At 36.2% G+C, this 25,158-nt stretch overlaps 1 protein-coding gene across 1 annotated transcript in view; it reads left to right on the top strand.

Annotated features, from left to right (window-relative positions):
• Nucleotides 1-25,158, top strand: part of LOC124116211 (mucin-16-like) — a 179,956-nt gene that overhangs the window by 87,791 nt on the left and 67,007 nt on the right. Inside the window, exons 156-189 of the mRNA XM_048386754.1 lie at nt 244-443; nt 666-935; nt 1,150-1,237; nt 1,611-1,739; nt 2,069-2,268; nt 2,491-2,760; nt 2,975-3,062; nt 3,436-3,498; nt 3,828-4,027; nt 4,250-4,519; nt 4,734-4,821; nt 5,195-5,341; nt 5,671-5,870; nt 6,093-6,362; nt 6,577-6,664; nt 7,038-7,148; nt 7,478-7,677; nt 7,900-8,169; nt 8,384-8,471; nt 8,830-8,982; nt 13,177-13,361; nt 15,258-15,518; nt 15,743-15,830; nt 15,964-16,086; nt 16,323-16,507; nt 18,403-18,663; nt 18,888-18,975; nt 19,108-19,230; nt 19,467-19,651; nt 21,548-21,808; nt 22,033-22,120; nt 22,254-22,391; nt 22,849-23,027; nt 24,498-24,576. Of these exons, the coding sequence (XP_048242711.1) occupies nt 244-443; nt 666-935; nt 1,150-1,237; nt 1,611-1,739; nt 2,069-2,268; nt 2,491-2,760; nt 2,975-3,062; nt 3,436-3,498; nt 3,828-4,027; nt 4,250-4,519; nt 4,734-4,821; nt 5,195-5,341; nt 5,671-5,870; nt 6,093-6,362; nt 6,577-6,664; nt 7,038-7,148; nt 7,478-7,677; nt 7,900-8,169; nt 8,384-8,471; nt 8,830-8,982; nt 13,177-13,361; nt 15,258-15,518; nt 15,743-15,830; nt 15,964-16,086; nt 16,323-16,507; nt 18,403-18,663; nt 18,888-18,975; nt 19,108-19,230; nt 19,467-19,651; nt 21,548-21,808; nt 22,033-22,120; nt 22,254-22,391; nt 22,849-23,027; nt 24,498-24,576 (5,637 nt within the window). The remainder of the gene's footprint in view (nt 1-243; nt 444-665; nt 936-1,149; nt 1,238-1,610; nt 1,740-2,068; nt 2,269-2,490; nt 2,761-2,974; nt 3,063-3,435; nt 3,499-3,827; nt 4,028-4,249; nt 4,520-4,733; nt 4,822-5,194; nt 5,342-5,670; nt 5,871-6,092; nt 6,363-6,576; nt 6,665-7,037; nt 7,149-7,477; nt 7,678-7,899; nt 8,170-8,383; nt 8,472-8,829; nt 8,983-13,176; nt 13,362-15,257; nt 15,519-15,742; nt 15,831-15,963; nt 16,087-16,322; nt 16,508-18,402; nt 18,664-18,887; nt 18,976-19,107; nt 19,231-19,466; nt 19,652-21,547; nt 21,809-22,032; nt 22,121-22,253; nt 22,392-22,848; nt 23,028-24,497; nt 24,577-25,158) is intronic.

Raw genomic sequence — 25,158 nt, 5'->3', positions numbered from 1 at the left:
GAATTCTTACTGCCCTTCACAATTATGCCATTATTTCTCTTTGTAAATGGATAATAGACTAGAATGATAGCCTTAGCTAGGATGTGCTTAGTTGTGATATGGTTGATCTGATTAATGTAGTTTTGGTTGTAATATCCACTATGTGCTGGGCTAGTTAGTTTGAATATTGTGAACACATACAACCTGTTTTAAAATATAGTAACAGAGGATTTTGTAACTCACGGATGTATGGCATATTTACAGGAACGACTCCATGTGACAAGATTGATCTTATGGACTCAAGTGAGAACCCATCACCAGCACCGACATCCTCCCCAGTCGGTAATACAGACAACCCTCTCTCGGAAATTCCATTGGAGGACTCACCTTTTGTTGACACAGTCAAAGTCACATCTAAAACAATCTTCACTTCAGTGCCATCTAAGGAAACCACAAACCCTCAGGTATGTCAGTAGAGAGCATGTGCTAAATGAGAAGACAATGTACAAAACATTTTTCAATGTGGATAAAACCTGATGGAATGAATGGTACATATAATATCCTACAGGCACGAGAATATTGGATTAAGGAAAACATGACCACCAAGAAAATTGGCCTCTTAATGTTTGTTTGTACAGAAACAGTGTGTAAGTGAAGGTAATAAAGTATTTCTTTGAACTCCTCAGGCGACTGAGTTCCCTGTCAAACCTTCGACTGATGAGATTATCTTGGTAACCGACAAGAAACCCGATGGCTTCACAGTCAATGGTACACCAGTTGATACCTCCAGCAGTACCACTGGCACCATTGGGGGTGAACCTGTTTACCTCACTACCGTGAAAATAACTCCAAGTGAAAATCCAGTCACAGTGGAAAGTCCTTCTGGAGAAAAGAAACCTGAAGTCTTCCAAAAGATTGAGGGCACTCCAGATCCAACAGATTCTACTACTTTTGAAGTAATCATTTCTTTAATGTTTAGATGCTACACCTAAGAAGAGTGATTCTCAGTTCTTTTTAAGTTATTTCTTCAGAAAAACCCGATCTTCCTTTGTACTAATTTGCTGATGTTTTCCAAATTAATACTTTTTGAGAGTAAGCTTTCCTTTCCAATTTGTGTTTTAAGACATAAGATGATTAGATGAAAACTGTAAATTGCTTCTTAATTTTCAGGTTCCCGTCAATGGTCCAGTATCAGACATTCTTGTGCCAAGTACTAGTAGTGTATCTGAAATTGTCATATGCCAGCACGAGACAACAGGTAAGGATGTAAATATTAGCTTTGTGTTTAAGGATGTCCCTTATTTATATTTCTGGAAAAGAATGCAACAATCAATGTGATTGAAGTAAACCCAGTTTAACATTAATTCATGAAAGATACTTAAAAGAAGTCACTTTGAATCATTAAAACTAAAACCTTTTTCAAAAATATCGTGTTTAATGAGTCCACTTGTACACTATCCTGGCATTGTCAGATTTGTTTGTTGTTTAACGCTCGAAAGAGGATTAATCATCACTGTTTTGGAACATAAATCAAATATAATGTCAGAAGATAACGATTATTAAATGTACTATCTAAAGTCAACAGAATCCAGACTCCAAAGGGGGATACATATTTCAATTATTTTCATCAGGAACAACTACAAGTGGAACAACGACAACCAGTGGAACAACCACCACAAGTGGTACAACCACAACAAGTGGTACAACAACTACAAGTGGAACAACAACTAGTGGAACAACAACCAGTGGAACAACAACGGGTGAATTAAATTCTGTTGACTGTTATATGCAATTCATCAGGAGTGAAGATTGTTTAGTGCATCAATTTACAATGCTTTATCACAAAGACTTCTTACTGCCCTTCACAATTATGCCATTATTTCTCTTTGTAAATGGATAATAGACTAGAATGATAGCCTTAGCTAGGATGTGCTTAGTTGTGATATGGTTGATCTGATTAATGTAGTTTTGGTTGTAATATCCACTATGTGCTGGGCTAGTTAGTTTGAATATTGTGAACACATACAACCTGTTTTAAAATATAGTAACAGAGGATTTTGTAACTCACGGATGTATGGCATATTTACAGGAACGACTCCATGTGACAAGATTGATCTTATGGACTCAAGTGAGAACCCATCACCAGCACCGACATCCTCCCCAGTCGGTAATACAGACAACCCTCTCTCGGAAATTCCATTGGAGGACTCACCTTTTGTTGACACAGTCAAAGTCACATCTAAAACAATCTTCACTTCAGTGCCATCTAAGGAAACCACAAACCCTCAGGTATGTCAGTAGAGAGCATGTGCTAAATGAGAAGACAATGTACAAAACATTTTTCAATGTGGATAAAACCTGATGGAATGAATGGTACATATAATATCCTACAGGCACGAGAATATTGGATTAAGGAAAACATGATCACCGAGAAAATTGGCCTCTTAATGTTTGTTTGTACAGAAACAGTGTGTAAGTGAAGGTAATAAAGTATTTCTTTGAACTCCTCAGGCGACTGAGTTCCCTGTCAAACCTTCGACTGATGAGATTATCTTGGTAACCGACAAGAAACCCGATGGCTTCACAGTCAATGGTACACCAGTTGATACCTCCAGCAGTACCACTGGCACCATTGGGGGTGAACCTGTTTACCTCACTACCGTGAAAATAACTCCAAGTGAAAATCCAGTCACAGTGGAAAGTCCTTCTGGAGAAAAGAAACCTGAAGTCTTCCAAAAGATTGAGGGCACTCCAGATCCAACAGATTCTACTACTTTTGAAGTAATCATTTCTTTAATGTTTAGATGCTACACCTAAGAAGAGTGATGCTCAGTTCTTTTTAAGTTATTTCTTCAGAAAAACCCGATCTTCCTTTGTACTAATTTGCTGATGTTTTCCAAATTAATACTTTTTGAGAGTAAGCTTTCCTTTCCAATTTGTGTTTTAAGACATAAGATGATTAGATGAAAACTGTAAATTGCTTCTTAATTTTCAGGTTCCCGTCAATGGTCCAGTATCAGACATTCTTGTGCCGAGTACTAGTAGTGTATCTGAAATTGTCATATGCCAGCACGAGACAACAGGTAAGGATGTAAATATTAGCTTTGTGTTTAAGGATGTCCCTAATCCATATTTCTGGAAAAGAATGCAACAATCAATGTGATTGAAGTAAACCCAGTTTAACATTAATTCATGAAAGATACTTAAAAGAAGTCACTTTGAATCATTAAAACTAAAACCTTTTTCAAAAATATCGTGTTTAATGAGTCCACTTGTACACTATCCTGGCATTGTCAGATTTGTTTGTTGTTTAACGCTCAAAAGAGGATTAATCATCACTGTTTTGGAACATAAATCAAATATAATGTCAGAAGATAACGAATATTAAATGTACTATCTAAAGTCAACAGAATACAGACTCCAAAGGGGGATACATATTTCAATTATTTTCATCAGGAACAACTACAAGTGGAACAACGACAACCAGTGGAACAACCACCACAAGTGGAACAACAACGGGTGAATTAAATTCTGTTGACTGTTATATGCAATTCATCAGGAGTGAAGATTGTATAGTGCATCAATTTACAATGCTTTATCACAAAGAATTCTTACTGCCCTTCACAATTATGCCATTATTTCTCTTTGTAAATGGATAATAGACTAGAATGATAGCCTTAGCTAGGATGTGCTTAGTTGTGATATGGTTGATCTGATTAATGTAGTTTTGGTTGTAATATCCACTATGTGCTGGGTTAGTTAGTTTGAATATTGTGAACACATACAACCTGTTTTAAAATATAGTAACAGAGGATTTTGTAACTCACGGATGTATGGCACATTTACAGGAACGACTCCATGTGACAAGATTGATCTTATGAACTCAAGTGAGAACCCATCACCAGCACCGACATCCTCCCCAGTCGGTAATACAGACAACCCTCTCTCGGAAATTCCATTGGAGGACTCACCTTTTGTTGACACAGTCAAAGTCACATCTAAAACAATCTTCACTTCAGTGCCATCTAAGGAAACCACAAACCCTCAGGTATGTCAGTAGAGAGCATGTGCTAAATGAGAAGACAATGTACAAAACATTTTTCAATGTGGATAAAACCTGATGGAATGAATGGTACATATAATATCCTACAGGCACGATAATATTGGATTAAGGAAAACATGACCACCAAGAAAATTGGCCTCTTAATGTTTTTTTGTACAGAAACAGTGTGTAAGTGAAGGTAATAAAGTATTTCTTTGAACTCCTCAGGCGACTGAGTTCCCTGTCAAACCTTCGACTGATGAGATTATCTTGGTAACCGACAAGAAACCCGATGGCTTCACAGTCAATGGTACACCAGTTGATACCTCCAGCAGTACCACTGGCACCATTGGGGGTGAACCTGTTTACCTCACTACCGTGAAAATAACTCCAAGTGAAAATCCAGTCACAGTGGAAAGTCCTTCTGGAGAAAAGAAACCTGAAGTCTTCCAAAAGATTGAGGGCACTCCAGATCCAACAGATTCTACTACTTTTGAAGTAATCATTTCTTTAATGTTTAGATGCTACACCTAAGAAGAGTGATTCTCAGTTCTTTTTAAGTTATTTCTTCAGAAAAACCCGATCTTCCTTTGTACTAATTTGCTGATGTTTTCCAAATTAATACTTTTTGAGAGTAAGCTTTCCTTTCCAATTTGTGTTTTAAGACATAAGATGATTAGATGAAAACTGTAAATTGCTTCTTAATTTTCAGGTTCCCGTCAATGGTCCAGTATCAGACATTCTTGTGCCGAGTACTAGCAGTGTATCTGAAATTGTCATATGCGAGCACGAGACAACAGGTAAGGATGTAAATATTAGCTTTGTGTTTAAGGATGTCCCTAATCCATATTTCTGGAAAAGAATGCAACAATCAATGTGATTGAAGTAAACCAAGTTTAACATTAATTCATGAAAGATACTTAAAAGAAGTCACTTTGAATCATTAAAACTAAAACCTTTTTCAAAAATATCGTGTTTAATGAGTCCACTTGTACACTATCCTGGCATTGTCAGATTTGTTTGTTGTTTAACGCTCAAAAGAGGATTAATCATCACTGTTTTGGAACATAAATCAAATATAATGTCAGAAGATAACGATTATTAAATGTACTATCTAAAGTCAACAGAATCCAGACTCCAAAGGGGGATACATATTTCAATTGTTTTCATCAGGAACAACTACAAGTGGAACAACGACAACCAGTGGAACAACCACCACAAGTGGTACAACCACAACAAGTGGTACAACCACAACAAGTGGAACAACAACCAGTGGAACAACAACCAGTGGAACAACAACAACCAGTGGAACAACAACGGGTGAATTAAATTCTGTTGACTGTTATATGCAATTCATCAGGAGTGAAGATTGTATAGTGCATCAATTTACAATGCTTTATCACAAAGAATTCTTACTGCCCTTCACAATTATGCCATTATTTCTCTTTGTAAATGGATAATAGACTAGAATGATAGCCTTAGCTAGGATGTGCTTAGTTGTGATATGGTTGATCTGATTAATGTAGTTTTGGTTGTAATATCCACTATGTGCTGGGCTAGTTAGTTTGAATATTGTGAACACATACAACCTGTTTTAAAATATAGTAACAGAGGATTTTGTAACTCACGGATGTATGGCATATTTACAGGAACGACTCCATGTGACAAGATTGATCTTATGGACTCAAGTGAGAACCCATCACCAGCACCGACATCCTCCCCAGTCGGTAATACAGACAACCCTCTCTCGGAAATTCCATTGGAGGACTCACCTTTTGTTGACACAGTCAAAGTCACATCTAAAACAATCTTCACTTCAGTGCCATCTAAGGAAACCACAAACCCTCAGGTATGTCAGTAGAGAGCATGTGCTAAATGAGAAGACAATGTACAAAACATTTTTCAATGTGGATAAAACCTGATGGAATGAATGGTACATATAATATCCTACAGGCACGAGAATATTGGATTAAGGAAAACATGACCACCAAGAAAATTGGCCTCTTAATGTTTGTTTGTACAGAAACAGTGTGTAAGTGAAGGTAATAAAGTATTTCTTTGAACTCCTCAGGCGACTGAGTTCCCTGTCAAACCTTCGACTGATGAGATTATCTTGGTAACCGACAAGAAACCCGATGGCTTCACAGTCAATGGTACACCAGTTGATACCTCCAGCAGTACCACTGGCACCATTGGGGGTGAACCTGTTTACCTCACTACCGTGAAAATAACTCCAAGTGAAAATCCAGTCACAGTGGAAAGTCCTTCTGGAGAAAAGAAACCTGAAGTCTTCCAAAAGATTGAGGGCACTCCAGATCCAACAGATTCTACTACTTTTGAAGTAATCATTTCTTTAATGTTTAGATGCTACACCTAAGAAGAGTGATTCTCAGTTCTTTTTAAGTTATTTCTTCAGAAAAACCCGATCTTCCTTTGTACTAATTTGCTGATGTTTTCCAAATTAATACTTTTTGAGAATAAGCTTTCCTTTCCAATTTGTGTTTTAAGACATAAGATGATTAGATGAAAACTGTAAATTGCTTCTTAATTTTCAGGTTCCCGTTAATGGTCCAGTATCAGACATTCTTGTGCCGAGTACTAGTAGTGTATCTGAAATTGTCATATGCCAGCACGAGACAACAGGTAAGGATGTAAATATTAGCTTTGTGTTTAAGGATGTCCCTTATTTATATTTCTGGAAAAGAATGCAACAATCAATGTGATTGAAGTAAACCCAGTTTAACATTAATTCATGAAAGATACTTAAAAGAAGTCACTTTGAATCATTAAAACTAAAACCTTTTTCAAAAATATCGTGTTTAATGAGTCCACTTGTACACTATCCTGGCATTGTCAGATTTGTTTGTTGTTTAACGCTCGAAAGAGGATTAATCATCACTGTTTTGGAAAATAAATCAAATATAATGTCAGAAGATAACGATTATTAAATGTACTATCTAAAGTCAACAGAATCCAGACTCCAAAGGGGGATACATATTTCAATTATTTTCATCAGGAACAACTACAAGTGGAACAACGACAACCAGTGGTACAACAACTACAAGTGGAACAACAACCAGTGGAACAACAACCAGTGGAACAACAACAACCAGTGGAACAACAACGGGTGAATTAAATTCTGTTGACTGTTATATGCAATTCATCAGGAGTGAAGATTGTATAGTGCTTCAATTTACAATGCTTTATCACAAAGAATTCTTACTGCCCTTCACAATTATGCCATTATTTCTCTTTGTAAATGGATAATAGACTAGAATGATAGCCTTAGCTAGGATGTGCTTAGTTGTGATATGGTTGATCTGATTAATGTAGTTTTGGTTGTAATATCCACTATGTGCTGGGCTAGTTAGTTTGAATATTGTGAACACATACAACCTGTTTTAAAATATAGTAACAGAGGATTTTGTAACTCACGGATGTATGGCATATTTACAGGAACGACTCCATGTGACAAGATTGATCTTATGGACTCAAGTGAGAACCCATCACCAGCACCGACATCCTCCCCAGTCGGTAATACAGACAACCCTCTCTCGGAAATTCCATTGGAGGACTCACCTTTTGTTGACACAGTCAAAGTCACATCTAAAACAATCTTCACTTCAGTGCCATCTAAGGAAACCACAAACCCTCAGGTATGTCAGTAGAGAGCATGTGCTAAATGAGAAGACAATGTACAAAACATTTTTCAATGTGGATAAAACCTGATGGAATGAATGGTACATATAATATCCTACAGGCACGATAATATTGGATTAAGGAAAACATGACCACCAAGAAAATTGGCCTCTTAATGTTTGTTTGTACAGAAACAGTGTGTAAGTGAAGGTAATAAAGTATTTCTTTGAACTCCTCAGGCGACTGAGTTCCCTGTCAAACCTTCGACTGATGAGATTATCTTGGTAACCGACAAGAAACCCGATGGCTTCACAGTCAATGGTACACCAGTTGATACCTCCAGCAGTACCACTGGCACCATTGGGGGTGAACCTGTTTACCTCACTACCGTGAAAATAACTCCAAGTGAAAATCCAGTCACAGTGGAAAGTCCTTCTGGAGAAAAGAAACCTGAAGTCTTCCAAAAGATTGAGGGCACTCCAGATCCAACAGATTCTACTACTTTTGAAGTAATCATTTCTTTAATGTTTAGATGCTACACCTAAGAAGAGTGATTCTCAGTTCTTTTTAAGTTATTTCTTCAGAAAAACCCGATCTTCCTTTGTACTAATTTGCTGATGTTTTCCAAATTAATACTTTTTGAGAGTAAGCTTTCCTTTCCAATTTGTGTTTTAAGACATAAGATGATTAGATGAAAACTGTAAATTGCTTCTTAATTTTCAGGTTCCTGTCAATGGTCCAGTATCAGACATTCTTGTGCCGAGTACTAGTAGTGTATCTGAAATTGTCATATGCGAGCACGAGACAACAGGTAAGGATGTAAATATTAGCTTTGTGTTTAAGGATGTCCCTAATTTATATTTCTAGGACATAATGCAACCATCAATCTGATTGGAGTGAGTCCAGTTTTAAGACTAATTCAAGAAATATACATAAAACTGAAGATTCTTTAGAAATATGGTGTTTAATGATTTAATGTGTCCACTTGTACACTATCCTTGCGTTGGTATATTTGTTTGTTGTTTCATGCTCGAAAGAGGCGTAAAGATCACTGATTTGGAAAATAAATCAAACACAGTATGAGAAGATTACAATTATGGAATATCCTATGTAGTTTCAGTAGAATACAGGCTGCAAGATGGGATACATATTTCAATCGTTTCCATTAGGAACAACTACAAGTGGAACAACAACCAGTGGAACAACAACCAGTGGAACTACAACCAGTGGAACAACTACCAGTGGAACAACAACCAGTGGAACAACAACAACCAGTGGTACAACCACAACCAGTGGCACAACCACAACCAGTGGCACGACAGGTGAGTTGTTTGATGTTTGCTTCGGTAAAACACTAGACACTAGACTCTGTTTTCTGTCGCTCTCTCTAAATTTGCCTTCATGGGCTCATGAACCGCTGCGAGTATTACTGGCTGACATGAGAATGGACTACCGTCAATAAGATTAGCTCAAAAAGCTTAATAGTTAGTGCATTATCTCCGAAAATGTCGATAGCGCATGTTTATTTACAGACAAACGTACAGTGGAAGCTCATCAGATAGCCTTTTTAGAAATATGACTGATGGTAAAGTTTGATTGCAATGTATCATCGCAGTTAAATCGAGTTCAGAGTTCTGATTGTACGGATTATTAGCAGAATAGCTATTAAACATTAACATGACATTTGACAGCTTTGTGGCCGTATTTTGAAATCCCTATTTTCCATTGCACGGTTGTTAGGAACTCCTATCAAAGGAAAATTGAACAAAAAATCCAGCCATCAAATTAAATGAACGATTGTCTTCACTTTGATATAGAGCAAATACATTTACTTTTGCAGCTATAAAGTTCAGTTCATAAACTCAAAACAGAAACGACTCTTGTGTTTCAGTATTGCATATTATATGAAAACTCACTACGACTTATTGCCACCCGTACTTCAGGGCATAACCCTCCCTACACATGTGTCCTAATTTTCATGATGGTGTCTAGGATATGTAGCAAGCACTGATTTCCCTGTAGCACTTCTTTCGTCTTGAGGTATTCAATCTAAGATCCAGATCTAATATTGTGTATGTATGAGTTGCACACACCGATTTGACACCTTACTAACCTTGAATCTTTGACATATATTTACATACTTAAAAATAGGAAGAACTTGCCGGCATCCATCACCTATAGACAAAAGGATGTGGTCAGTGATTAGGTTTACAAACATTTATATGTTTGTTCATGCCAAACATCATAAATCACAATCTCTTTAATATCCATATGAGTAGTTCTACAATTATGACGACCATGTCACTTTTGAAACTAAAAAGAAAACAATACACGACTATTGAAGCATATTTAGTTATGAATTTTAAATAAGTATTATTAGTCTCCTCCTTATGACATATTTTGTAAGAAATTGTAATAGGTCATATTAACAAGACAAGTAACAACTAATGTTGTTAACAAAATACGACTAAGTCATTTTCATATAACCTCAGTATACTGTACCTATGATAATAAGTGATCACAAAGTTAAGTCTGTAAAGTCTAAATATCTTGAATCGACAATGAAATAAGCAAACGTTAGTATCTTCGACATAGTAAATGGTCTATTACAGTGGCATTGTTAATCTATATATTTAGTTATTCTCGAACAGAAGGAATATACCCATGTCTGCAGGTAAAGTGCCTGTGCATGACTTTTACATGTTGTACGATGATTAACGATTATACGTTGATTGATCATTGTTTTCTGCGAAGGGTACTATGAAGGCTATACAGTACACTTTTAAACAGTTTTTAGATAGATGGATGTATCGATGGATGCGCGATAAATCGCAAAGAACAATGAAGAATGATGTATGGTTAATTTCATGATAAAACATTGTTCCATCATGACCTCATTTCTGGAGATTCGAACATGCGCTCGCAACTTGATGACGTTGCATATTTGGACGACGATATTTTTGGGAAGGGATTGTCTAGTGAGTTGTTCGCCATAGATATAGCTTGGCATCTTAGAAAAACGCGATGGTTGAGCAATCGCATCAAAAATATGTTAATAGGTATTGGGAGAAAAGGTAATCCACGTGAGGAATGGGAATATGCGGGAAATACCCACCTGTGCATAAAATGGACTTGTCCGAAATTGCCGAGGTCGGATTCTATTGAGGGAGTCATCATTGTGAAAATACGGCTGTACTGTGTGATACAGCCGGGAGGCATATTTCTGCAGACATCAAAGTGACTTGCGTTCTCTGTTGATGGAAATTTATAAAAATGCCTGTCACGCTGTCATCAATTATTTCCAACGAAAAGGGCTCAAGTGGCCATCCATGCCTACAGGGTGTTAACTTTAGGTGGTGATGCTCTATCCTTTGCCACGGTTGAGAGATTGCCAGCGGAGTTCAAGAGAGGGAGCCTCGAAGATGACGCAACCTTCAACTGCTACCACAAAGGAAAATGTTGATAAAATACATTATATGATACGATATGGATGATCGACTCACACTGCATAGCCAACACAGAAGGCATCATGGCATAAGAGAACATTCGAGGAATGAAGTCGTCATATCAAAGTTTTCAGCAATATCACGCCGGGGGACACCAGAAATTGGCTTCACACATTATTGTACTTCTTTGCATGACTTCAGATTGATGGGGTAATGCTTGTTATTAGTAGTATGGCAGTTTCTTTTTGTTTTCAATCATTTGCCGTTGTATAGAAAGGAATGATTCTAGTTCTTTTATGCAATCTTGCTTTATTCCTTCAGTGCGACACATACAACACAAGGTCTTTGTTTTCACACGTTTTTTTCATTTACAGGCGGGTAAGCACACCATGTGGTAACAATAAAAGTGACAAAAAATATTTCCATGATAATTAGACAACTCCACTAAGAGTCCATTGTGCGATTCTGCCTATATCCTAAGCATGTGTTTATGAATCGCTGTTAATAATGTTGATACCAGGTTTTCGGAAAACGGTTTAGCATTACCTACCCAAAATGTGTCACCTGTCACAAATACATGTAAGGCAAGTAAACTATTCACTGGGAAAAGCAGGGGAACATAAGTTCAAATAGGAAATTGCATCTGACTTTATCTATTGTCACTGATGCGTCAAATTTAGATATGTCCAACAGATGTTATTTTTACTTTTAAGAGATCTATTCAGATATGTTTCGACGTTATATTGCCTTTTACGCCCAGTGGAATCTGTTTTTGCTGATATTCGATTCTGGTTATTTTCTGGGTGTAAAGGATTTATATTTAATGAGGCCCTAATTAGTGTAACTCTTATCAAAACAACGTTTTGAGCAAGAATCGAATGACGCTTTAGTAATCTTCGTAGAAAGAGCATGCTCGATTGTACCTAAAAAGGTGTGAAATATAGACACCAAAGGCTTGCGCTGCAGGAATATTGCTCAACATAAAGGGACTATTGAAAGGTTAAAGTCATCCCATTTGTCACACAGTCTTCTGTGTAGTTTTTGCACTAAGTATTTTAATGCATATATCTAAATATGAAACGCGGTCCCTTTTCTTTCTAGCTTATGTGCACAAATCGGTTAAATTGAATTGGATGTTTGACCATTGTTGAGCGATATCAGATCATCACTAAGCTTAAGTTAAACTCTTTGGCCAAATTCCCTGGTTTAGATGTCGACTATCAGAGCAAACAATTTGGACTGTGAGCAAATTGTCACATGCTATGTGTCGATTGTGATTGTTTGTCTACGTTTTCAATCCTACAAAACATAAGTATTGCCTCTATACAACATGGTGATAGTTTGACAATATAAGCAGGGACAAATTTGCACACAATGCTGTTCCACGAAATTGAAGACTCACAACTGGGAATAAAAGCCAGATGTCGGGAACTTTTAAAAACCGGTCTCATAATCAAGGAATTTGTTTCCTTGTAAGATTAGAGAGATTATCAAACTGGGGTTATAAGAATTTGTTTCTTGTGGTGTGTTTGTTTTTGTACAACGGTGTCTGTGTCATTCGCTCTCTGTCACTAGCCATTCCCTCTCTGTCACTAGCCAGAAATTGCATTAACTTTCTGGATATATTAAGAATGTGCAGTGAAACATAATTAAGTTTAACGATACAGTGTCTTGTGAAATCGGTCAGGTTATCAAATGTCCAGACTGAGGATTTAGGCCAAAATAACGAGGTTTCACTGCATCATAACAAATACTACAAAGGGTAAAAATATATGTATTGAACTATTTATAGACGTGAAACTTCGGCTTATTAGTTCATGAATGAAGTGCTTATTTCATCACTGGTGTAGTTACATTATTTAGCAAATGTAGACTTGTCAAATGGACGTTACTCGTTCAACAGAGGTTTTGTGGTTCTACAGTTATAAAGTGTGTGATATGACGTATTGATGAAATCGTAGATGGATGACATTGATAGTTCAAGAATCGTGCTATCTATGGTTTCCTTTATATTTACAATCGTGATTTTTTTATAGACTACTTTTACAAACTCACGACTTTTACTTTCAGGCACACCTTGCAGCAAGGTAGACTTGATGAGCCCAGGGGATAATGCAGTCACACCCCAACCAAGCAGTCTAGGCCTTCCAACGGACAACCTGTTGGAATTCCCATTGCCAGAAAACACACTGGTCGATAGTGTAACTTCGACATCGCCCTTCGTGTATTCGCCTCTTGAAGAACCATCTCCTGGGGTAGGTTTTGACATTGACATCCTAAAGAGGTTGGGTAATCATTATATAATTGTGATAAAGCAGACAGGCACGAACACAGTTGTTGACAATATTTTGAACAAGATATACACGCAGTATTTATAAACATGAATGAAATTAAAACAGCATGTTGCCATTGTCCAATCGTTTCATCTACGTTAGAGGAATTCAACGGTCTTCTGGTCGATTACACACCTTAATGGGCAAATATCTACTTAATGTTTTCATCAAAAGGTATTTAAACGTTTGCAACTTTCAAATACACACACTTTCTTATAGAAAGTATTGATGAATGGCATGGGATGTGTTTGCTTATACCACATTCACTGTACGTAGATCCAGTTTTACTTTGTGCACAATTATTCCGAAATGTTTATGAAGCCTGAAACTTAAACTTTATATTGCCGTCGTTGATTTTAGAAAAGCATTTGAATCTGTGAATTGTACTAAGTTTTAGGATTGCCCGTATTCAGATAGTTTATAGGAAAAAATGTTAAAAGCACGAATCTGAAGTGCAGTTGTACATGGACATGTTCGAAATCTTGCTATTTGTGTTTGTTGATGATGCCATTCTGGTATCTGAAGCAATATCAGGATTACAGTAACAACTTCTTGAATCACAGGCAGATATGTGGGGTCTAACAGTCAATTTAGATAAGACAAATATTGTTGTTTTTAACATAGGTGGATGCTTATCAGCAAAAGAGGTGCGGTTTCTAAAGGGAAGGACATGTTATCTCTAAATGCATATAGATATTTAGGAATTATATTCTCTAGTACATTAAAAATGAACAAATGCATTTGAAACGTTAGTTGCAAGAGGCAAGTAAGCTCTAATGGAAGTAACTATCAACTTGAGCAAACTTGAGCTAGTCGACTTGCTTGGTTTTTAATTTTTTTTAATTTGATACACGAATACAACCAATTCTGTTACGTGGTTCTTGAATTGTGGTGTTTATACAGATATGACAAGATAGAATAAGTAGATTTAATGGCATGTAAGACAATTTTAGATGTTGGACCTCAGACTCAAAATGTTATTGCAGATGGCGAATGTGGTCATTACGCTTTTTAGGTAAATGGTCTGTTTAGAATGTATGTATTGGCTAAAATTAATAGAGATACATGATGGCAGGATACCGAAAAAAACCTACATTATGCTTTTATAGTATGATAAGTGTAAATATGATAATTAGTTGTGTGGTTATCTCAATCAATTAAGATCTACTAATAAATATGTATGTTCAGTCTTGAATAGCACTATATGGAGAGTTCAAAACTTTATGAGAGCCTGAAATGTACCTATGTGTAGTCGTAGTCAAGAAGCATAATTATTATTATTATTTTTATTAGAACTGGATTGTTAAAACTTTGGATAAGTGAATGTAGGTGGTTAGGAATAGAGTTATCACAACTCACATGTCCGGTATGTAAATTTGGGATAGAATATGAATAATTTTACCTTAATCGGTAACAACATATGTATTTAACCTTTCATGATGAACTGTAAAAGATTGTAATGAAAATATTTATATTGTGACTTGAACATTATTTTGTTATCCTCTCTATCTCGAAGCAACGTGTTTCTTGAAGATAACATTTTCTTGACATGTTTGTTCAGCGAGATTTTAAAGAAGTTTGAATATTCCTTGTGGTTGAATTGATATTATTAGACCAGGGTATGTATGTTTATATATATCGCTTAAGCCGCATTCTGAGATGGGCTCCAAATTTTAATAGATTTTTGCACATCTCTCGAGTGAGCATTGCGCATGTTTCATTTTAGATGGTTCTGCAGTTGTTGTATCATATTTCGTCTGATATGTCTCTGTTTAATACCATTAATTAATTGTACAACGTTTCGATTTTAACTTTCAGGCACCATTTAACATCAAACCCACAACCAAGGTGATTCTTCTGCTAACAGACGAATCTCCATCTGGTTTCGAAGTTAATGGGAGCCCTGTAGATACAACAACAACTGTTTCTGGCACAAGGAATAGTAATCCGTTATATGTAACTGTTATTGACATAACAGAGGGTACAACTGTAGATGTTAAAGCACCAGGGGGAGTAAACAGGCCAGTTGTATTTGAAAAGATTGATGGAGTTCAACTCCCCGGGACAAACAGCTACAAGGTGAGTAATCGTCCGCAGAACATAATGAAAATATGAACACACATGTTTTCTCTACTTACATCACATGACAGAATTTCATGAGTAACGTTAACATTTATAGAAGATTGCATTTAGCTGCTTTGTTTAAAGCTACTGTTTGACCAGGTTTATGCGTGAGATTGTTTCCCCTACTAAATGAAGATGAATGAATTCAAATTCAATAGTTGAATCCTTTTTCATTTCAGGTGCCTATAAATAAAGAGGTTACAAGTATTATTGTGCCAAAGAACACAGATGTTGAAAAGATCGAGATATGCGAACATTTAACAACAGGTGAATATAGAACGTTTTTTTGTAATAACTGTGTTTCCCTTGTATGTTCGTATGTCATTTTGCGAATGTGTAAATGAAGAAAACATTTTGTGCGAATTGCAAATCTTAACATTTGAAACTATTTATTGTTAAGGAACAACAACCAGCGGAACAACAACAAGTGGAACAACAACCAGCGGAACAACAACCAGTGGAACAACCACAACCAGTGGAACAACCACAACCAGTGGAACAACCACAACTAGTGGAACTACTGGTGAGTAAATATGTATGTTAACTGTCATAGTGTGAGGATGGAGCGGCACTTGCCAAATTTACTTTAAGCCTGCTGTCGTAAACTATGAAATGAATTCCTCATTATGTGACGTGAATCTATATTTAGGATTGATGATGTTGATAGTTCCAGAATCGTGTTATCTATGGTTTCCTTTATATTTACAATCGTGATTTTTTTATAGACTACTTTTACAAACTCACGACTTTTACTTCCAGGCACACCTTGCAGCAAGGTAGACTTGATGAGCCCAGGGGATAATGCAGTCACACCCCAACCAAGCAGTCTAGGCCTTCCAACGGACAACCTGTTGGAATTCCCATTGCCAGAAAACACACTGGTCGATAGTGTAACTTCGTCATCGCCCTTCGTGTATTCGCCTCTTGAAGAACCATCTCCTGGGGTAGGTTTTGACATTGACATCCTAAAGAGGTTGGGTAATCATTATATAATTGTGATAAAGCAGACAGGCACGAACACAGTTGTTGACAATATTTTGAACAAGATATACACGCAGTATTTATAAACATGAATGAAATTAAAACAGCATGTTGCCATTGTCCAATCGTTTCATCTACGTTAGAGGAATTCAACGGTCTTCTGGTCGATTACACACCTTAATGGGCAAATATCTACTTAATGTTTTCATCAAAAGGTATTTAAACGTTTGCAACTTTCAAATACACTCACTATCTTATAGAAAGTATTGATGAATGGCATGGGATGTGTTTGCTTATACCACATTCACTGTACGTAGATCCAGTTTTACTTTGTGCACAATTATTCCGAAATGTTTATGAAGCCTGAAACTTAAACTTTATATTGCCGTCGTTGATTTTAGAAAAGCATTTGAATCTGTGAATTGTACTAAGTTTTAGGATTGCCCGTATTCAGATAGTTTATAGGAAAAAATGTTAAAAGCACGAATCTGAAGTGCAGTTGTACATGGACATGTTCGAAATCTTGCTATTTGTGTTTGTTGATGATGCCATTCTGGTATCTGAAGCAATATCAGGATTACAGTAACAACTTCTTGAATCACAGGCAGATATGTGGGGTCTAACAGTCAATTTAGATAAGACAAATATTGTTGTTTTTAACATAGGTGGATGCTTATCAGCAAAAGAGGTGCGGTTTCTAAAGGGAAGGACATGTTATCTCTAAATGCATATAGATATTTAGGAATTATATTCTCTAGTACATTAAAAATGAACAAATGCATTTGAAACGTTAGTTGCAAGAGGCAAGTAAGCTCTAATGGAAGTAACTATCAACTTGAGCAAACTTGAGCTAGTCGACTGCTTGGTTTTTAATTTTTTTTAATTTGATACACGAATACAACCAATTCTGTTACGTGGTTCTTGAATTGTGGTGTTTATACAGATATGACAAGATAGAATAAGTAGATTTAATGGCATGTAAGACAATTTTAGATGTTGGACCTCAGACTCAAAATGTTATTGCAGATGGCGAATGTGGTCATTACGCTTTTTAGGTAAATGGTCTGTTTAGAATGTATGTATTGGCTAAAATTAATAGAGATACATGATGGCAGGATACCGAAAAAACCATACATTATGCTTTTATAGTATGATAAGTGTAAATATGATAATTAGTTGTGTGGTTATCTCAATCAATTAAGATCTACTAATAAATATGTATGTTCAGTCTTGAATAGCACTATATGGAGAGTTCAAAACTTTATGAGAGCCTGAAATGTACCTATGTGTAGTCGTAGTCAAGAAGCATAATTATTATTATTATTTTTATTAGAACTGGATTGTTAAAACTGTGGATAAGTGAATGTAGGTGGTTAGGAATAGAGTTATCACAACTCACATGTCCGGTATGTAAATTTGGGATAGAATATGAATAACTTTACCTTAATCGGTAACAACATATGTATTTAACCTTTCATGATGAACTGTAAAAGATTGTAATGAAAATATTTATATTGTGACTTGAACATTATTTTGTTATCCTCTCTATCTCGAAGCAACGTGTTTCTTGAAGATAACATTTTCTTGACATGTTTGTTCAGCGAGATTTTAAAGAAGTTTGAATATTCCTTGTGGTTGAATTGATATTATTAGACCAGGGTATGTATGTTTATATATATCGCTTAAGCCGCATTCTGAGATGGGCTCCAAATTTTAATAGATTTTTGCACATCTCTCGAGTGAGCATTGCGCATGTTTCATTTTAGATGGTTCTGCAGTTGTTGTATCATATTTCGTCTGATATGTCTCTGTTTAATACCATTAATTAATTGTACAACGTTTCGATTTTAACTTTCAGGCACCATTTAACATCAAACCCACAACCAAGGTGATTCTTCTGCTAACAGACGAATCTCCATCTGGTTTCGAAGTTAATGGGAGCCCTGTAGATACAACAACAACTGTTTCTGGCACAAGGAATAGTAATCCGTTATATGTAACTGTTATTGACATAACAGAGGGTACAACTGTAGATGTTAAAGCACCAGGGGGAGTAAACAGGCCAGTTGTATTTGAAAAGATTGATGGAGTTCAACTCCCCGGGACAAACAGCTACAAGGTGAGTAATCGTCCGCAGAACATAATGAAAATATGAACACACATGTTTTCTCTACTTACATCACATGACAGAATTTCATGAGTAACGTTAACATTTATAGAAGATTGCATTTAGCTGCTTTGTTTAAAGCTACTGTTTGACCAGGTTTATGCGTGAGATTGTTTCCCCTACTAAATGAAGATGAATGAATTCAAATTCAATAGTTGAATCCTTTTTCATTTCAGGTGCCTATAAATAAAGAGGTTACAAGTATTATTGTGCCAAAGAACACAGATGTTGAAAAGATCGAGATATGCGAACATTTAACAACAGGTGAATATAGAACGTTTTTTGTAATAACTGTGTTTCCCTTGTATGTTCGTATGTCATTTTGCGAATGTGTAAATGAAGAAAACATTTTGTGCGAATTGCAAATCTTAACATTTGAAACTATTTATTGTTAAGGAACAACAACCAGCGGAACAACAACAAGTGGAACAACAACCAGCGGAACAACAACCAGTGGAACAACCACAACCAGTGGAACAACCACAACCAGTGGAACAACCACAACTAGTGGAACTACTGGTGAGTAAATATGTATGTTAACTGTCATAGTGTGAGGATGGAGCGGCACTTGCCAAATTTACTTTAAGCCTGCTGTCGTAAACTGTGAAATGAATTCCTCATTATGTGACGTGAATCTATATTTAGGATTGATGATGTTGATAGTTCCAGAATCGTGTTATCTATGGTTTTCTTTATATTTACAATCGTGATTTTTTTATAAACTACTTTTACAAACTCACGACTTTTACTTCCAGGCACACCTTGCAGCAAGGTAGACTTGATGAGCCCAGGGGATAATGCAGTCACACCCCAACCAAGCAGTCTAGGCCTTCCAACGGACAACCTGTTGGAATTCCCATTGCCAGAAAACACACTGGTCGATAGTGTCACTTCGACATCGCCCTTCGTGTATTCGCCTCTTGAAGAACCATCTCCTGGGGTAGGTTTTGACATTGACATCCTAAAGAGGTTGGGTAATCATTATATAATTGTGATAAAGCAGACAGGCACGAACACAGTTGTTGACAATATTTTGAACAAGATATACACGCAGTATTTATAAACATGAATGAAATTAAAACAGCATGTTGCCATTGTCCAATCGTTTCATCTACGTTAGAGGAATTCAACGGTCTTCTGGTCGATTACACACCTTAATGGGCAAATATCTACTTAATGTTTTCATCAAAAGGTATTTAAACGTTTGCAACTTTCAAATACACTCACTATCTTATAGAAAGTATTGATGAATGGCATGGGATGTGTTTGCTTATACCACATTCACTGTACGTAGATCCAGTTTTACTTTGTGCACAATTATTCCGAAATGTTTATGAAGCCTGAAACTTAAACTTTATATTGCCGTCGTTGATTTTAGAAAAGCATTTGAATCTGTGAATTGTACTAAGTTTTAGGATTGCCCGTATTCAGATAGTTTATAGGAAAAAATGTTAAAAGCACGAATCTGAAGTGCAGTTGTACATGGACATGTTCGAAATCTTGCTATTTGTGTTTGTTGATGATGCCATTCTGGTATCTGAAGCAATATCAGGATTACAGTAACAACTTCTTGAATCACAGGCAGATATGTGGGGTCTAACAGTCAATTTAGATAAGACAAATATTGTTGTTTTTAACATAGGTGGATGCTTATCAGCAAAAGAGGTGCGGTTTCTAAAGGGAAGGACATGTTATCTCTAAATGCATATAGATATTTAGGAATTATATTCTCTAGTACATTAAAAATGAACAAATGCATTTGAAACGTTAGTTGCAAGAGGCAAGTAAGCTCTAATGGAAGTAACTATCAACTTGAGCAAACTTGAGCTAGTCGACTTGCTTGGTTTTTAATTTTTTTTAATTTGATACACGAATACAACCAATTCTGTTACGTGGTTCTTGAATTGTAGTGTTTATACAGATATGACAAGATAGAATAAGTAGATTTAATGGCATGTAAGACAATTTTAGATGTTGGACCTCAGACTCAAAATGTTATTGCAGATGGCGAATGTGGTCATTACGCTTTTTAGGTAAATGGTCTGTTTAGAATGTATGTATTGGCTAAAATTAATAGAGATACATGATGGCAGGATACCGAAAAAAACCTACATTATGCTTTTATAGTATGATAAGTGTAAATATGATAATTAGTTGTGTGGTTATCTCAATCAATTAAGATCTACTAATAAATATGTATGTTCAGTCTTGAATAGCACTATATGGAGAGTTCAAAACTTTATGAGAGCCTGAAATGTACCTATGTGTAGTCGTAGTCAAGAAGCATAATTATTATTATTATTTTTATTAGAACTGGATTGTTAAAACTGTGGATAAGTGAATGTAGGTGGTTAGGAATAGAGTTATCACAACTCACATGTCCGGTATGTAAATTTGGGATAGAATATGAATAATTTTACCTTAATCGGTAACAACATATGTATTTAACCTTTCATGATGAACTGTAAAAGATTGTAATGAAAATATTTATATTGTGACTTGAACATTATTTTGTTATTCTCTCTATCTCGAAGCAACGTGTTTCTTGAAGATAACATTTTCTTGACATGTTTGTTCAGCGAGATTTTAAAGAAGTTTGAATATTCCTTGTGGTTGAATTGATATTATTAGACCAGGGTATGTATGTTTATATATATCGCTTAAGCCGCATTCTGAGATGGGCTCCAAATTTTAATAGATTTTTGCACATCTCTCGAGTGAGCATTGCGCATGTTTCATTTTAGATGGTTCTGTAGTTGTTGTATCATATTTCGTCTGATATGTCTCTGTTTAATACCATTAATTAATTGTACAACGTTTCGATTTTAACTTTCAGGCACCATTTAACATCAAACCCACAACCAAGGTGATTCTTCTGCTAACAGACGAATCTCCATCTGGTTTCGAAGTTAATGGGAGCCCTGTAGATACAACAACAACTGTTTCTGGCACAAGGAATAGTAATCCGTTATATGTAACTGTTATTGACATAACAGAGGGTACAACTGTAGATGTTAAAGCACCAGGGGGAGTAAACAGGCCAGTTGTATTTGAAAAGATTGATGGAGTTCAACTCCCCGGTACAAACAGCTACAAGGTGAGTAATCGTCCGCAGAACATAATGAAAATATGAACACACATGTTTTCTCTACTTACATCACATGACAGAATTTCATGAGTAACGTTAACATTTATAGAAGATTGCATTTAGCTGCTTTGTTTAAAGCTACTGTTTGACCAGGTTTATGCGTGAGATTGTTTCCCCTACTAAATGAAGATGAATGAATTCAAATTCAATAGTTGAATCCTTTTTCATTTCAGGTGCCTATAAATAAAGAGGTTACAAGTATTATTGTGCCAAAGAACACAGATGTTGAAAAGATCGAGATATGCGAACATTTAACAACAGGTGAATATAGAACGTTTTTTTGTAATAACTGTGTTTCCCTTGTATGTTCGTATGTCATTTTGCGAATGTGTAAATGAAGAAAACATTTTGTGCGAATTGCAAATCTTAACATTTGAAACTATTTATTGTTAAGGAACAACAACCAGCGGAACAACAACAAGTGGAACAACAACAAGTGGAACAACAACCAGCGGAACAACAACCAGTGGAACAACCACAACCAGTGGAACAACCACAACCAGTGGAACAACCACAACTAGTGGAACAACTGGTGAGTAAATATGTATGTTAACTGTCATAGTGTGAGGATGGAGCGGCACTTACCACATTTACTTTAAGCCTGCTGTCGTAAACTGTGAACCGAATTCCTTGTAATGTGATGTGAATCTATGTTTAGGTTTCTTGATTGCACCTCTGCATATGTGTCGAGTAAACTCTCGTCATTCAGTTCACTGGTACTGAAACTATTTTCAATCAGGGGATAAATGATGTGAAGTTGTTGCCTTAAGTCATATTAAGCAGATATTATTGTCATAACTATGCCATGATCGTGGGTTCGAATCCCTTTTTCAATAAGTTAATGAGTTTCAACATAGTTGTAAACGCCTACCGTCTTTCTCTTTGGACATCGTCCTTTGTTTAGTCGACACATTGTGATCTACCAGACATTTCAGAACTACGTTAAAAACTCATTCAGTCAATCATCGTCTCATGTTCCTTCATTTCAGGAAAGTTGTGTGAGGATACCGACAATGAGAGTACGGAATATCTCATTGCTACTCCTCTTACTGACACAACAAACACAAGGGCCCTTGTTCGGGCAGATATCCAAGGGCAGATAATGACCATCGAAAATCCTGCTGGTGGAGCAACACCTCCGATGTTTTTCGCAGTTGACAGTTTGCTTGTATGTAAAAACAATTATGTTACATTGAGCACAATCACCTCCAGTGTCTTGATAACTATGCACTCAAAGAACATAACATTTAATAAGCCTTAATTGAATGACGATTATGATAGCTGCTAGCTTATTAACTGATTAGGTTTAAGCAATTTTATACATTTTTTTATTTAGATTTGATCTTCGCGAAAAATATGTCTGAAGTTAATTAACACTGAATATATAATGACAGCAGTTAATATTAACGTGATAATTCTTTCAGCCCTCTTTAAAGGATAGTAGCCATATCACCTTCTCACAAGTTGAAACTTTAACTAATACAAAAAGAGTGTTAGCCATGAGGTCAAGACGATTCTTACGGAGAAGTACATTCGTATTAATTTTTGTTGTTGTTGTTAAATGTTGAGAGTCAAATGAGCTTGAATATGGACTATTTTCCCGCCATCCGTTGTACATCGTCAGTCATCGTCCGACATTTTGTCCTCATAATTCCCTGGACCAGTAAAGCTGAACCTTCTCGTACTTGTTCCCACAAATGATGACACCCAAATGAGTTTAAGAGGTTGGAGTCTGATTTTCATTGTGGCTGCTATGGCTGGTACATACTATTTATGCCCATCAATCAACCATTTTTATTGAAAATGAAATGAACTGTCGTTTGTGTTTTGTTAGTAGTAGGGCTCAAATCATACGTTCCGTGTTTTGCGATGTATTACATTCAACCAATTATCCTAAGAATACCTTTGCACTGTAAACATCTCCCTAGAAACAACTGGCCCAATAAGCTGAAACATCACATCCTTGTTCCACAGAATAATGAAACCCGGATTTTTTCACAGGTTCCAACCCGATTTTCTACATGGCCATATCTCCGTTGTTTTCATGTGTCTTGAAATTTAGTATATTTGTTAGTAATGGGGCTCAACCCATGGCTTTCGCTCACATAGGACCGCCACGGCAGCCCTATTGACAAAAATACCTAGTTGGTCATTAAGTAGTCATTTTTATTAAAAATGTAGAAAAGGTACAACATTCATTACCTTATGCAGGACTTTACACATATTTCCGTTTTGACATTTGCTTTAAATTCCCGTTTTGCCTCTAAAAACATCTACTCCTTTGAAATGAGTTGATGCCATTATGCAGAAATGTGCTATTAATGCAGAGCATATTTGAATGTCAATAAACGTTCGTTGACATTTAAGACTATTGACTAAATATCAAGGTGAGCTATCGTGCCGTGTCACTATTTTTTATGTCCCCGTTATAATCTTTAACGAAGTTATGTCATGTCACCACACATTCATTATGCCCCAACTACAAGGATATATGTCCCTGCTGTCAACCACAGGCGTGCCAGGCAAAGACTTTATTTTCTGCAGGCTGCCGTGCAGCAGCAATAATTACTGCATTTAATTTACTTTTGTGACGAACAGCCTATTTGTACCAAGTAAATGTATTGATATCATTTTGCAGACTGTAAAAGATGGGGATCAAGTTACTGGGCCTCTGTTTATTGAAGAGGAACAAGCTGGTAACAAGGTTTCAGTGACAGGTAATGTGTTTCTAAAACGGATGATAATGATGATGATGATGATAATAATAAAAATTATAAAAATAATAATAATAATAATATATAGCTGCAAAGCAGCAATGGCGGGCTACAAGTTACACAGTGCACAAACGTCCATGTTCGAATCCTCAAAGGGTTTCCTTGTACCAAATCCATCACATGTAGGCACAACTTGCAGGGTATCGCCGCTACGAAACTGGCGTGTGCTAAGTCTGTTCTAAACCCATTTACGACATCGAACATGTTCGAATCGTCAAAGGGTTTGTTTGTACCAACTCTGTCAAAAGATAGTCACCGTTTGCAGGACATCGCCGCTACGAAATTGGCGTGTTCCAGGGGTGTCCCAAATATGAATCAAATATTACCGCCAAGTGTTGTTACTTTTTCCATTCACCCAAGAACAGATAATAAGATGCATATGATACACTAACTTCATGTAAACTTGCAATAGTTTCTGTCAACAAGCTAACAAGATATGATCTTTTAAGTAAAATTTCGGTAATTTTTTTTTATCAAAAACAAAATCCAGACGCCATACACACACAGAATTTGAACAAAATCAAA

This window comes from Haliotis rufescens, unplaced genomic scaffold (assembly GCF_023055435.1).
Source record: "Haliotis rufescens isolate VD_foot unplaced genomic scaffold, xgHalRufe1.0.p SCAF_10, whole genome shotgun sequence".
Classification (NCBI taxonomy): domain Eukaryota; kingdom Metazoa; phylum Mollusca; class Gastropoda; order Lepetellida; family Haliotidae; genus Haliotis; species Haliotis rufescens.
Note: the sequence above shows the minus strand (reverse complement) of the source record. Positions and strands in the feature narration are given on the sequence as shown.